We start from the raw sequence: 14,518 nt of genomic DNA on the forward strand, positions 1-14,518 counted from the left end.
AAAGTTCATTAAACTTTCAGTGTTATCCTGGGGGAAAGAGCTCTCTTCAGAGTGCATGAGCAGCAGCACCAAGGTCAATATTTGTTTTTCACTTCTTGTCCAGGGCAAATAAAAGAATGATGGAGAATTGAACCCTGGTACAATACTTTAATAGAAATAGAAACATGGTGTCATATCAAGAGTTGTATTATTTCTCAACAAAATTTGTGAGTCTAAAATTTGTCCTAAATGAAAATACCCATTTTACTACTGAAATGACAGTAGGGATTCCAAACTGACCCTTGATGTACTTATTCGTAACCAAAAGATTGTACTATTGTTGATGGTCATTCTAATCCTTAACAGTTTCCCAAGGAAGCATATTTGAATCCAAAGTTGTAACACAGGATACAGCAGATGTTATGTTACCAATTAGCCAATAGCAGCAAATGTTATCGATTAAAATTATACAAAACAATAGGTTGTACAACATGAACTGGAGTAGGCAAAAGTTGTTATAAAAAGTAAGTGTATAAGAATGTAATTAGTAGTGTAAAAGACCAGATAGGAAAAGTAAAACTTAGAAAAGATAATCAATTAGAAATTATCTGGGGAAAGATTCAGACTAGAAATGTAATAATTATGTTTGTAAAATGTGGATGGTGCGATTTCCATACTACATATAACCGTATAGCGTGCATGGTTCACATCAATTTTGTTTACATAATTTCGGTACAATCTTTATAGCTCTGCCTTGTGAACAGTTTATAAAACTGTAATAATAGCATAATAATAACTGTATAACCATGTAATAATATGATAACATTATTAATTACTAACACTTTTTAATTAATAGGTTCCATTTATTTAAGAGACACTCAGCCTCAAGTCACCTGGAAAAGTACTTCAACACAGGGCTGCTTTTCACACAAGAAAAAAATTATGGGCTTTGGCAGAGTAGTGGATGTCTGCTTCTAACTAGAAACAGGGTGTGTTTTTTGGAACCTGGAGTCAGAGAGGGAACGTGAGCAAGAAAAAAATGTGTGTGTGTGTGTGTGTGTGTGTGTGTGTGTGTGTGTGTGTGTGTGTGTGTGTGTGTGTGTGTGTGTGTGTGTGTGTGTGTGTGTTTCTCTGATTGTGGGGGTCAACTGAAAATGCCCTCACAGATATAGTAAACCCTCTTAAAACAGATTTTTGATTGTCCTCACAATAAAAAAATCACAAATGGGACACAATATAGGTCTAAAATATGCCAACGTGTTCTAAACATGCCAACGTGAGTCTGTAAGTGTTTTGTGAGTGTGTTAGAGAACAGAGAGATGAGAGAGCAAGGGAAAATAATCAAAAAAATCATCACGGCTTGGCTTTCATTCTATACCTCATCTATAGGAAACACCAAAGAAAAGAGCTCAGGAGCGCGGCTGGAAAATACCAAGCCCCGATCCTGAAATGAGAAATGTTTAACAGATGATTGGCCGCGTGCCCGCCCCGCTCCACTTCTTCTGCTTGCTCCCGGGCATAAGTTAAACGCAACTCCTCTGACCAAAACCAGACACCCAAATAACAGGAGAAGCGCTGCTGCTGGGACGGGACGCGACGGATCCTGAGCTGAAAGGTGCTGCTGTTTATTCTGAGGAATGGGGCAAAGCTGGACGTGTTCACAGACGTTAACGAGCCTAGTTCAAAGCGAACACTGCAACGTCGCACCGTCTGCCGTTGAGGTCACTGTGGCACAAAGCAAGGCGTCCTTCGCGGTCACAGCGGAGATTCCGTGACATTACAGCGGCTTTGTTCGGGCGCTAATTGATGCGAAGGCACACTGCTTTGCCGTCGATCTGATCATTTATCGGGAGACTTGCGCTAATGGATCATGGACAAGTAGAATGAACGCAGCGGGACAACAGCACTGCAACCCAGATTGTGTGCATTACGATAGATCTGATTACCGTTCCTATTTAGAACAAGACGTCAAGTCCAGACATCAACACAGTTAAAGGTAACGAATAGCAACATCTATTCAGATTCAGACAGAGTTATGAGACACCAGCCTCCGGGTGTAGACAGGACTGTAACGGTCCAGTGGGGCATGGCACAGTGCCAGGATAGATTAACTACCCTCTTATGATTTTTAAGTGTTATAACTAATTTTGTTGCAACGCACTTAAGTACACACATAGACTACTATGAGACTGTATGTTGTAATAAACTTGATAGATAGATAGATAGATAGATAGATAGATAGAGATAGATAGATAGATAGATAGATAGATAGATAGATAGATAGATAGATAGATAGATAGATAGATAGATAGATAGATAGATAGATAGATAGATAGATAGATAGATGTGTGCGATATGAAAAGAGGTGTTTATCCCCCCATGTTATTATCATGATATTATGGCTTGTAATAATAAAATAATTGTGTGTGTGAGAGAGAGAGAGAGAGAGAGAGAGAGAGGGGGAGGGAGAGAGAGAGAGATGTGCCTGCCAGAATTCTGTTACTGCTGAATTCCCTTACAAGGAGATGGAGTGTACAGGATTAAAGCACCTTAACTTTATAGATGTCCTTATGAATGAGCAATTACTGTTTACAGAAAGAAAGAAAAAGCTCTGTTTCAGTGTTTGTGTAGTGTAATGCACGAAAGAGTGAATGTGTGTTTGTTTATGTGAGGCTATTTTTATTGTTGTGTAAGAGAGAGTTGCTGTCATGCATAGCTGAGGTGAAGTGTGTGTGTGTGTGTGTGTGTGTGTGTGTGTGTGTGAGAGAGAGAGAGAGAGAGAGAGAGATTATTTCTCAGTTTATTATCAGTAAGGGTTTCACTGCGCTGGCTGTGGCATCTGTTCCTGTTGCCGGGGGCAGAAGTGTGTGTGTGTGTGTGGGGGTATTCCCCTTGAGAACACTTTGCCAGTTTAAGAGTGTCTGGCATGCCGCCACACATTGATCCCTCGATCTACAGCAGGCACAAAGGAAAACCCACGCAATCATTTACTGCCTGTGGTTCACATCAGTCCGTTCCAGTGATTTGTGTCTGGGCACGGTGAGGATTTACTTCAAGAGACCGTGGAGTCTGTGGTTTGTTAAGGGAGTGCTCATAATCATCTTGTCTAAAAGTGAAAAACCTGGAATATAACCCATTCCAGCCTACAGTCTGGTCAGTTTTACAAAACTGTGGTTTGGGACTTGACATGGCTTTCTGCATATCTTGTATAGATCATCTTCCTTGTATTATTAAAAGTATCTTTTAAAAGTAAAAGTATATTTAAGTTTCTTAAAAGTATCATCGCATGCAAATGGACATATGTAACAGGACTGGTCAGTATGGTGAATGAGGAAGCGTATTTCAGGTAACACTCAAAATGAGGGTCAGTACTCTCAATAATGAGTCGCACTCCTATCTATCTATCTCTCTCTCTCTCTCTCTCTCTCTCTCTCTCTCTCTCTGGGCTCTGGCTTGGGCTCCTCTTTTCGCTCTTCCCGAACAACTGCAAAAAGAAACAGCTGTTTGACCTAATTGTCACTCAGGGATGAATCCTTACCGATTCGTCACTCCCTGGTCGGACACTAAACCACGCCCTCGCCACACACCCTCACCGCCCGACTCAGGCCAGAGAGCCATCCAGCCTGCCCACCATTCCTTCTCCACGGTGCTGCACTTAGTCTCTCTCAAAGAGAGCTTATGTCTAATGTACAGCACTGGCTGTCCTTCCCCTCCGCCACCTGTGAGAGCACTGCCTCCAACCCCCTGTGTGAAGCATCCGTCTTTAAAATGAAATTAAATGAAAATTAGAATAAAAAATCTGTTCTAATGGCACAATGAGGTCCATACCAATTCTCTCAAACGGGACCTCGATTAATGACAGAGGGCACAATGGCACTTTTGGTGTGGCTGGTGGATTCACCAACTGACATTCACGGCGTGCTGCACACCACCTGCGAACATCCCCGACCAATAGTGTATGGGACATTTGAAGGTTTGTTGTTTTTTTCTTGCCCTAAGTGACCCACCATTGGATTATTTTGAGCCATCTGAATTGCATTTCCTGACGGTTCTTCGGTATCAACAACTGGTTGTATCTTCTTTTGTCTGAGCGTCCTGTGTCACTTGATACAACCTATCTTTAATAATTGAAAAATACCGATATGCGATTGCAATGTCTAGCCAGAGACACTGACCATCAATCACATTCACTTGATCAAAGGCATGCCTACGTGTCTCGTCTCATGACTGCTTCAGAGGGGAATCCCCAGCAGGGAATCCTCTAAAGGCTGGGGAAGCCAAGACTTCCCCCTCCCATATCATCCTGATGTGGAGCTGATGTAGACTGCCCTGGCTCCGCCTCTCCAGCCAGCAAGTCACACACCACACACCAAAATGCATTGTCGCAGGACCCATCCACACACATGCCTCTCAATAGAGAAGTAAATGCCAGCCAATTAGTTCCCAAAATTAGTGGATGTGTGAGGTGGGAATTAACTGCAGCCTTGATACTATTTTTTTGTACCCGAAATTGAATAGTGACTGTCACTATAGGGTAACTTTGAATATCCCTATGCACACACCTCACCTTCACCCTCCACCCCGTTCCCAAAGCCTAAGCCCGTGGTGTGTTGGGGACCCGGACCAATACTCCCAGCTCCATCACTGGGCATTGGTCCTGGAAGTGCCCTGGGTCCTCGCGACTCCAGCAAGCTGGCCCAGGCACTATGCCCACACCCGTGGCAGTGGATTCACCAACCTTGGGGGGTAAGAGCGAGAAGAGACAGGGGAACCACCAGCTGGACCAACCCCCTGGCCCAGGGAGACAGTTTGGGAGTAAACGGTGGTGCAATGACCAGACATGGGGGGTGGGGTAATGAGGGAGCGAGAGAGGGATGTTGTAAAATGTTCTGTCATTAAATTAGGTATAAGCACACACTCCGCAATCAGTATATTATCTAACGCTTTTCAATTGGACGGACACACTCAGATAACAGTGCTGTCTGAAAACCAGTGTTAAATCACAGCCTTATTGCTAGCGAGCCCATAATAATGTGAATATCACATTCATCTGAGCAATAGCACGGTGATTACACTTCCACTTTGAGTTTACCCAAAGCACGTGCTGCACACTTTCTGTCTCATACACATACACACACTTGCACATGTAATGCCTCAGGTGCTGACTCCTAACAGTTGTGTCAAAACAATCATGTTACAGCACAACCTCTCACACATATATTCACACTCACTGAGGCTGGACTAAATGATGGAGCAGAGTTGACCACATTTAATACAATTTCTCTCTCCCCTCAGGTTGTTGATACACTTGGTTTTAATTAGAGTTCAATTCTACTCTCTGAAGGCAAATCATTCAGAGTCAAGCAGCTATGAGAAATGTATTATTATAGAAGAAGTGAATACGCAAATTATACGTCATCAATAGCAGTCCACTTCTACAAGTTAGTAGATTGATTTCAATCTGTTCACCAGACCAGCTTTTCAAGTGGACTTGGGTGCGATTCGCTGATGCACCCTTGAGTTTGAAAAACACTCACACATCAACCAAAACAATCCGAACTCTGACATCAAATGGACTCTGATACACACAAAAAGGCATGTAGAAGTATTATTATTCTCTAACTTGCAGTTTAGACATGGTGTAACTCTTTTACGCCTCTTCCCTCTTTTCTTTTATTCCTCCCTCTCTCTCTCTTTCTCTCTCTCTCTTTCTCTCCGTCTCTGATGTGGAAATAACCTAGACAAGCTGAACAGCCAAAGATCTGTTGGCAGGCGGGAAGGGTGTTCCTGTTTTTCTTTATTCTCTTACTTTCATTCTTTTTCGCCTAACCCCCCCACCCCCCTTTTCTGTCGAGTGTGTATGTGCGAAAGAGCAAAAGAATGAAAGAGACAATGACCTAGATTACTGTCTGCAGGATATGCACCGATCCCCAATGCAACATTTTGATTCTTAAATAAACCTCCTCTGTCTCGCTGATAGATTCAGGTCACGGAAAGCTTTACCCCAAACTGTTGAATGGAAGTCCTGCACCCAGAGGACACGCATGGTTTAAATGCTTCCAGAAGCCAGACAGAATGGTGGTGTGAGGAAGTATGTGTAATAGTTTCATGGTTGGCTCTGCTCAGTCTTTTTTACCTTATAGTACACTGGTGCTTCACTGCTGCAAGGTGTGTTACACACATTTTGCTGTGTTTGTACTCTTTGCAGTCACTCTGGGTTCTCAGTATGTGTTCATTAAAATAGTTCACCCAACAACGAAAATTCTGTCATAAATTTCTCACCCTCATGTTGTTATAATCCCACATTATTTTCCATGCAACACACAAGGTGAAATATGCAGAATGTACTGGCTGCTATTTCCACATAGCTAATGGAAGTGAATGGTGATGTGTGTTGTCAAGCTCTGAAATGACAAAAAAGCACCATAACAGTATAATTAAAGTTGTCCTAACAACTTGTGTGCTATATTCCAAGTCTTCTGAATCCATATGTTCTTTGTGGTAAACAGACTGAAATTTAAGTGTTATTCTCTGAAAATCTTGCCCTCTGCGCTAGCTCTCATCAAAACAGGCACCTTTGGACACAACACATCGTGTTTGACGTCAGCGACAATTGATTGGTCATGAATAATGTGAGAGCTCCAAACTGTCAGCAAATATATAGTGAGCCCCTAATCTAACCCTAATTGTGATCAAATGGCAGCATATTTGACAGACTGATCTCACTGTAAATTCGGCGACAGTAGGCTGAAATATCTTTAGCTGACATTGGTCTGTTCTTACTGAATTAAAAGCACTACCCCCAGTTGCCAAAGCTGGAAGTGTTGTTGAACACATGGGCATGTGTGAGCTCCAGTTTCTGGGTGAATAAACAGTTGTAAAGGGAGTTTTTTTGTTGTTGTTGTTTTTGTTGTAAATTATATACTACAGTCAACAGGAATGCATATTTATTTAACCATACATCTTAACCCTAAACCTAACCATCAGTTTAGTAAAAAAATTAATATTAGAGGGAAAATGCAATGAATCTGAATCAGGATAATCAATGATTATGTGAACACGATTACTTCCTGGTTTCCATGAGACCAGAACCTGTGTCTTTGGGGCTGTCTATAGCACCACAAGAAAATATAATCAGAATTTGCTGAGAAAGTCCCCCAAATAACACTGATTAGACAAAAAGTGGCTTCAGAAGTCAATATTGTAATATTAGCCTATCACTGAACACTCCTATCACTGGCCTATTGTCCACAGCAATCCATTTACAGTTGAGTTTGTCAATGTGTTGAAACTTTGAAAATCATGTTTTGAGATCCCTGCATTCTGTTTGGCTTCACCCAGCTTGTCAATAACTTGTCTTGTATGGCTCTCAGTCTGTGCCTGCGCTGCATGTGAGGTTTGTTGATGTGCACTGTCTGTCAAATACTGACACAGCTCGTAAGTTACATGAACTTGAATGCTTGAATTGTTCCGATGATAGAAAAATCTGCACTTTTATTGTGGAATTTATGTACGGGTTAGGTGGCTTGATGAACTGTGTTTTTGTTTTTTTTACACACAATGTTTTTTTTTTTATAATTAACCGCACTAAATTAACATGTCAAAGTGACGGACCTATATAAAAAACAATCAAAGAATATAGTATGTCTCCATTTAAATAGTGAAATAACGTGTGTGTGTGTGTGTGTGAGCGTGTATTTATCACTTTGTGGGGACCAAATGTCCCCATAAGGATAGTAAAACCCGAAATTGTTGACCTTGTGGGGACATTTTGTCGGTCCCCATGAGGAAAACAGCTTATAAATCATACTAAATTATGTTTTTTGAAAATGTAAAAATGCAGAAAGTTTTCTGTGAGGGTTAGGTTTCGGGGTAGGGTTAGGTTTAGGGGATAGAATATAAAGTTTGTACAGTATAAAAACCATTATGTCTATGGAAAGTCCCCATAAAACATGGAAAAACAACGTGTGTGTGTGTGTGTGTGTGTGTGTGTGTGTGTGTGTGTGTGTGTGTGTGTGTGTGTGTGTGAGAGAGAGAGAGAGAGAGAGAGAGAGAGAGAGAGAGAGAGAGAGATCTTGTTTTACCAGCTTTTATGACCCAGTGAAGAGCATCATGAACATTGGATATTTTGGTTTAGTGAGTTAAGCCAAAAACTACATTACCTCAATGGAAACCTGCAATTGTGGTTTTTGCATTGAAAAAACATAACTGCACAATTAAAACCTTATTCCTAACATGATTCCATAGTTTGACTTATTTTTTCTCTCCCTTTCTCTGGTTTCTAAATCAACTCTGTTGTATAATTGGTAGTTTTAGCTTCTAGTGATCTTCACAGTCCTCACACACTATAACCTGTGATATTTGTGTGTATGTATGTGTGTGACTGATAAGGTGCAAATTCAACAGATCCACCACCTTTTTCTGTTTTCTTCACATGAAAAGAAGAGTGGAAGAGATGGAGAGGGACTGCATAAAAGCACAAAATGAGCAAAGAGATGAAGACAGACATACAGCGTGTGTGTGTGTGTGTGTGTGTGTGTGTGCGCGTGTGTGTGTGTGTGTGTGTGTGTGTGTGTGTGTGTGTGTGTGTGTGTGTGTGTGTGTGTGTGTGTGTGTGTGTGTGTGTGTGTGTGTGTGTGTGTGTGTGAGAGAGAGAAAGAGAGAGAGAGAGAGAGAGAGAGAGAGAGAGAGATCTTGTTTTACCAGCTTTTATGACCCAGTGAAGAGCATCATGAACATTGGATATTTTGGTTTAGTGAGTTAAGCCAAAAACTACATTACCTCAATGGAAACCTGCAATTGTGGTTTTTGCATTGAAAAAACATAACTGCACAATTAAAACCTTATTCCTAACATGATTCCATAGTTTGACTTATTTTTTCTCTCCCTTTCTCTGGTTTCTAAATCAACTCTGTTGTATAATTGGTAGTTTTAGCTTCTAGTGATCTTCACAGTCCTCACACACTATAACCTGTGATATTTGTGTGTATGTATGTGTGTGACTGATAAGGTGCAAATTCAACAGATCCACCACCTTTTTCTGTTTTCTTCACATGAAAAGAAGAGTGGAAGAGATGGAGAGGGACTGCATAAAAGCACAAAATGAGCAAAGAGATGAAGACAGACATACAGCGTGTGTGTGTGTGTGTGTGTGTGTGTGTGTGCGTGTGTGTGTGTGTGTGTGTGTGTGTGTGTGTGTGTGTGTGTGTGTGTGTGTGTGTGTGTGTGTGTGTGTGTGTGTGTGTGTGTGTGTGTGTGTGTGTACAATTCAAAGCAGAGTTGTGGGTGGAATGAGAAACAGGTAACAAAATGAGAGAGAGGAGGAGAGCAGGATCTGCTCTGATTAAACACATGTTGCTCACATGAGCTCAGTGTGATCCAAACCCTGCGGACACAGACTGAAAAGAGTACGGGTTATTACAGGAGAATTATGCTTACTGCAGGAGGAACATTATTTGCGTCTGTGTGTATGCAAGTGTGTGACATTTTTACAGTTCTAGATAATTACACGCTGTCTTTTTCTTTTTTCTTTGTAGTTTATAATAAATATTGCTTTATTGTCATGTGAGAATTGGGCTTGGTGTTACAGAACAGCCTGGCATAGCTGAGCAGCTCAATTTGTGCCAGACGGAAGACACTACATGAGAGAAATAGTTTGTGTGTGTGCGTGTGGGTGTGGGTTTAGGTTGTTTACTAGGACTTTCTTTTAGGTTTCAGACTGGTAATTACAAGGGTATTATGCTATAAATGTGGTTTATGAGGGCATTTCTAGCGTCCCCATAATTCAAATAGCTTATAAAAACATATAAAACATTTTTTTATTGAAAATGTAAAAATGCAGAAAGTTTTTTGTGAGGGTTAGGTTTAGGGGTAGAGTTAGGGGATATAATCTATAGTTTGTACTGTATAAAAATCATTATGTCTATGGAGAGTCCTCATAAAGATAGCTGCACCAACGTGTGTGTGTGTGTGTGTGTGTGTGTGTGTGTGTGTGTGTGTGTGTGTGTGTGTGTGTGTGTGTGTGTGTGTGTGTGTTTGTGTGAAATTGTCAGTGAAGATTAATGACCTTTGTAGAGGCAGTCATCCTGAACTCTCCCTCTCTTGCTCCTGTCACTGTGTGGTAGAACAGAGAGAGATCACAGTAACAGACATTCTCCCTTTCTGTGCAGCTTCTATTGAATCTCTTTCTTTATTTAGTTACCTGAGTGTATCTGTGTGGTTGAACTATATTAGCTGTTTTAAAGGGCCTTGATGTGTTTTTGTATAAAGGTCTTGTTAGTGTAGTTCTTCACAGCGAGAGGAATTAACAACAGAACTGTGCTATGGATAGATTGCTTTCTTGAAAGGGGTCATATCATGAGGAATCACATTTTACTTGATAGTTTGAGATGAGATGAGATCATTGTACTATGAAAAAACACTGTAACTTTTAGAACTTAAAACTGAAACTATATATTTTAAAACGAAGTTGCAAAAACAGCTCATTCCAACTTTCTGATGTGAAAACGATGAATACATTTGAAAATATTGTAACACACATTCGTAACATGTGACGCCTCCATTTAGACGTCATCAATCCCTATTCAGTGTTCGGAAACTTGTCACATTGAGGTGATAAATAATATGTTTTGCCTAACACTAGAGGAACTGATGATAAGTGTAAATGAAAGTAAAATATTTTTCTTGATTGTGTGTAACGCAACGTAAGCATTTATTATTTTTTTATTTTAGACCATAATATCGGAGTTACTTTTTAAATAAAGTAACATGTTGCTTTTGTACACCTCTACTGTCCCTGCATTTCGAGAAATCAGGAGTAAAAGTGTGCAAACTTTGGGGAGGAGACGTAGTGCATGATGGGCCTTGTAGTTCTATTGAGTGTGAGGCCAGAGACTATTTAGCAAAGGCGATTCACTTCTATTTAAAAGAATTCGAGAAATTGGAAAGTCCAACAAAGAAGCTCTAGCAACAGTCAACGGATGTAGAAAGGGATTCCCACCTTGCATGTAAAAGAGCCAGTCACCTTTTAGATACAGACATCACCTGTCATTAAACTCGCTAACGCGCATGCACATTTCGTGTTTTAGCATAATATGAGGTCAACATTCGATTGAGTGAAACACAATGATTCATGTGTTAATACACACTGCATTAAAAAATCAGTAAATGCATTTAGGCAGAGGGATTATAAGACTAGTCTTCCACTGGCCACGACATGATACACTGGGTGAAATACTCACTCCATTCACTGACTTATGTAGCCGAATTGCTCCATATTAGAGCTCCCTGTAACTGGGAGAATGGGATGAGAAAAGACTATGTATCAGTGGCTCCAAGCAGCATTGGCACAGTAGATCAACTCAAAACAAGTGTGTACTGAAATGACTTAAGTGAAAATGAGGCTCATTCCTTGAACATGTTAGGCTGGCATTCCCCACTGAATTTTATCCTGACTTTTGAAAGTTGACTGACATTGTCGACGGGCAGCACATGATGAGAGATATGATGCAGGTTCAAGTGTTGGACTTTGCTGCTTTATGGAAGACAGAGGTTATTTTTCATATTTGCTGACATGTTGATGGAAAAACAAATCATGCATATTCATGTTATTGTTTCTTTATTATAAATAAGATGTGAAGACCTACTTTCAAAATATCTGTTTGTTTACTTTGTTGTTTTGACATGAGTTTTGTACAGTAGCTAGCATGACCAGTAATGTCTCTTGTATGCCATGTATGGCTTATATGTATGGAATGCATAGCATAGCAGAAGAGAAAGTGGCTGTTAGAATAAAGTAACGCAAAATAATGTAATGCTTCACTTTCCATAAAAAATTACTTTTTAATTAAGTTACTGTTTTAAGGAGTAACGCAATGTTACGAGTTAAGTTTAAAAGCAACGTGACCCAACACTGTTACTTAATACATTTGAGTTGGGATTACATTAATACTTTTGTGGTGATAATGTAGCATAGATAAACTGGGCAGGGGATTTCCATTTTCTGGCATGTTTTGCATGGGACTGGATAAGGAGAACAAGTGTTGAAATTAAATATAAAAATAAGTCTATTATGTTGGTTACGAATGTGGTGAATAATGGTTCTTGTGCTTTGATTGAGGATGCACATTCATTTTCAAGTGATGCTTTATTTGAGTGCTGATTAGCTCTATAAGCAGTCGCAATTAAATTGACAGTGCAGTAGTTTCACTGTCCTTACACTTGCTCACCTGGTGTACACTAATGAATGCCAAAATAAATTAAGTTGGTCCAACATAAGAATATTTACTGAATAAACCCTTAGTAAATTAAGTTTGATGATCCTAATGAAGTCGAGTTAAAACTATGTACATTGATTTGACCTAATCCAGTTAAATAACGCTGGAAAGACAATAAATTGTATGTAAAATCTTTTTCAAATTCAATTAAGTAATGGTAATGGCATTTTGAATGCAAGTATCCTAACAGTAGAAACGAGCAGACAAAATTTATTTTTGGCAAGATGCCTGCTCATTTCTGTCTGATCTAAACAGATTGTGTGTCAAATTTCAGAGCAGAATGTTTTGTTGATCCTGTCACAATTGCAGGCTTTGCAAATTGGTTGTAGAACGGGGCAGTTAAAAACTATATTGGATCTGACAACAATACCACAGTAAAGCACAGATACACATTTCACATTTCATGTGAACGGGGCATTTGCTTAGAATTCTTATAGGAATATAATATATATATATATTATATTCCTATAAGAATGATCATAATAGGTTTTCAACAGACAAAAAAAGTTATATATATATATATATACTTAACTTTTTTTGTCTGTTGAAAATCTATTATGATCATGATGATTATGACTATGATGTCTTAATGTACAGTACATTGTTTTTGAAATTATGTTTGTCTATTTATTTTTTAGATTTGTGAGGTGAAACCATGGCTTTAGTCCTCTCTATGAACCCCTTTTGTGAACCTGAGGCCGAAGCCCTGCCACCAATCTACCAGCAAATCTGGGAGTCTGAACATTGCAGCAAAAGATGTGTCTCAACATCCTCATCACCAGGGGGCGACACCCAAAGGCTTATAGAAGGTTTGATACTATAATTGCATCCGTAAAAAAATATTTAAAAAAATATTAGTCTTGATTACAAGTACAAATTTTTCATAACTATACAACTATAAATCCCCCTGATACTTAATTCCAGTCTTTGTTCTAGAAAATGTAGCATATTAATGAAACTATTTGAATCTTCCCATTTTATCTCCAGAGCCCCATTACAGACGAGCCCCGGATCATATGGTGAATCGTTTGGCTGTATCACGGATATCTTATTTTAAGAGGAAATTTGTTGAGGATGAAGAAACTGTACTGAGATTCAGGAGTTACTGTCACACTGTGAGTCTATTATCTCTGCATAATACTGCAGACTTTGACACAACACTTCATAATCCTTCATAAATAAAGTGATTGAAAGGCTGTGATATTAATACTCATTGATATTCCACAAATATTCTGGTTAGGGTTTGATCTGAATGCCTAACCCTAATGCCTAATGTATACTTTGGTTTTGATGTGAACGCAGTCAAGTTGAACGTGAGCCTGTCAAAGTATACTTCATTTGGCTGTGTGCATACACAAGCATTGGCCCATCCGTGACTTCAGACTCAAGTTACACAAATGCCGGTATCTCCAGACATTCTCACACACACATTCTTGACGTGCACATCCACTGTTGTTGTTTCCACATTCTTCTCCTGTTGTTTAATGTCAATTGCATCTTTTTCTAGCACCTCTTCGTGACAGCAATGGCTCAAATGTGAGTGTTGCCACTTTGTGAACCCACTAATTAGTGCAAATAATTCCAGGCTCATGCGCATTCTGCACGTTTAAAGATGCACACTTAGAAAAATCGGGCTGAGTGCGTTCAGTGCTCGAGCACTCTGCTGATGATGAAATTTGCATCATGTGTCCTTTACTGACTGAAGTATACTTTGGGCTTTAGTATAACATTTTCACCTTATCTGCTTTACGCACAGACTCCAGTCAGACTTTGCTTTGTAAATAATTTGTAGATAGATTTTCAGTAGCAGCTTTAGGTGTGCCATCTATTTCTGTTTTTTGTAAACGTTGTACTTTTCAAGACTTTGAAAATGTCCTATTGACTTACATTGATAGAATGTCTTTAAAATCTGACCAATAGCGATGACATTGTTACAATATTTGCATACGTTACTACTCATGGCATAAAACTCACACATAACACAGTTTAACACTATCTTTTCATATCAATGCTATGAAAAAGATATTACCTTATAGATGGAAATTTTATTACAAAGTCCTAAATTTATATCAATCAATAAAGCTAACTTTTTTTTTTTTTTTTTGGCTCTGGATAATACGGCCATCTTGGACTTTTCAGTTACCGACGCTGTTGTAGAAATGTGCTTTTTACAATTAGCCAGGATTAATTTATTCCATGAGCAGAAGTATACAATAACAGGGTGGTTATTGAGAAAAAGTAAATAGTAGGTAGTTGGTCATGTG

At 39.5% G+C, this 14,518-nt stretch overlaps 1 protein-coding gene across 3 annotated transcripts in view; it reads left to right on the top strand.

Annotated features, from left to right (window-relative positions):
* Positions 1 to 1,507: 1,507 nt before the first annotated feature.
* The window catches only part of LOC127660726 (SERTA domain-containing protein 4-like), a 42,106-nt gene continuing 29,095 nt past the window's right edge, over positions 1,508 to 14,518 (top strand). For all 3 annotated transcript variants that reach the window (XR_007972674.1, XM_052151110.1, XM_052151111.1), the window contains exons 1-3: positions 1,508 to 1,975; positions 12,893 to 13,063; positions 13,242 to 13,369. Coding sequence is in view for 2 of the 3 variants with exons in the window: in XM_052151110.1 (XP_052007070.1) it covers positions 12,910 to 13,063; positions 13,242 to 13,369 (282 nt within the window). In the remaining variant the exon portion in view is untranslated. The remainder of the gene's footprint in view (positions 1,976 to 12,892; positions 13,064 to 13,241; positions 13,370 to 14,518) is intronic.

This window comes from Xyrauchen texanus, chromosome 20 (assembly GCF_025860055.1).
Source record: "Xyrauchen texanus isolate HMW12.3.18 chromosome 20, RBS_HiC_50CHRs, whole genome shotgun sequence".
In the NCBI taxonomy this organism is placed as follows: domain Eukaryota; kingdom Metazoa; phylum Chordata; class Actinopteri; order Cypriniformes; family Catostomidae; genus Xyrauchen; species Xyrauchen texanus.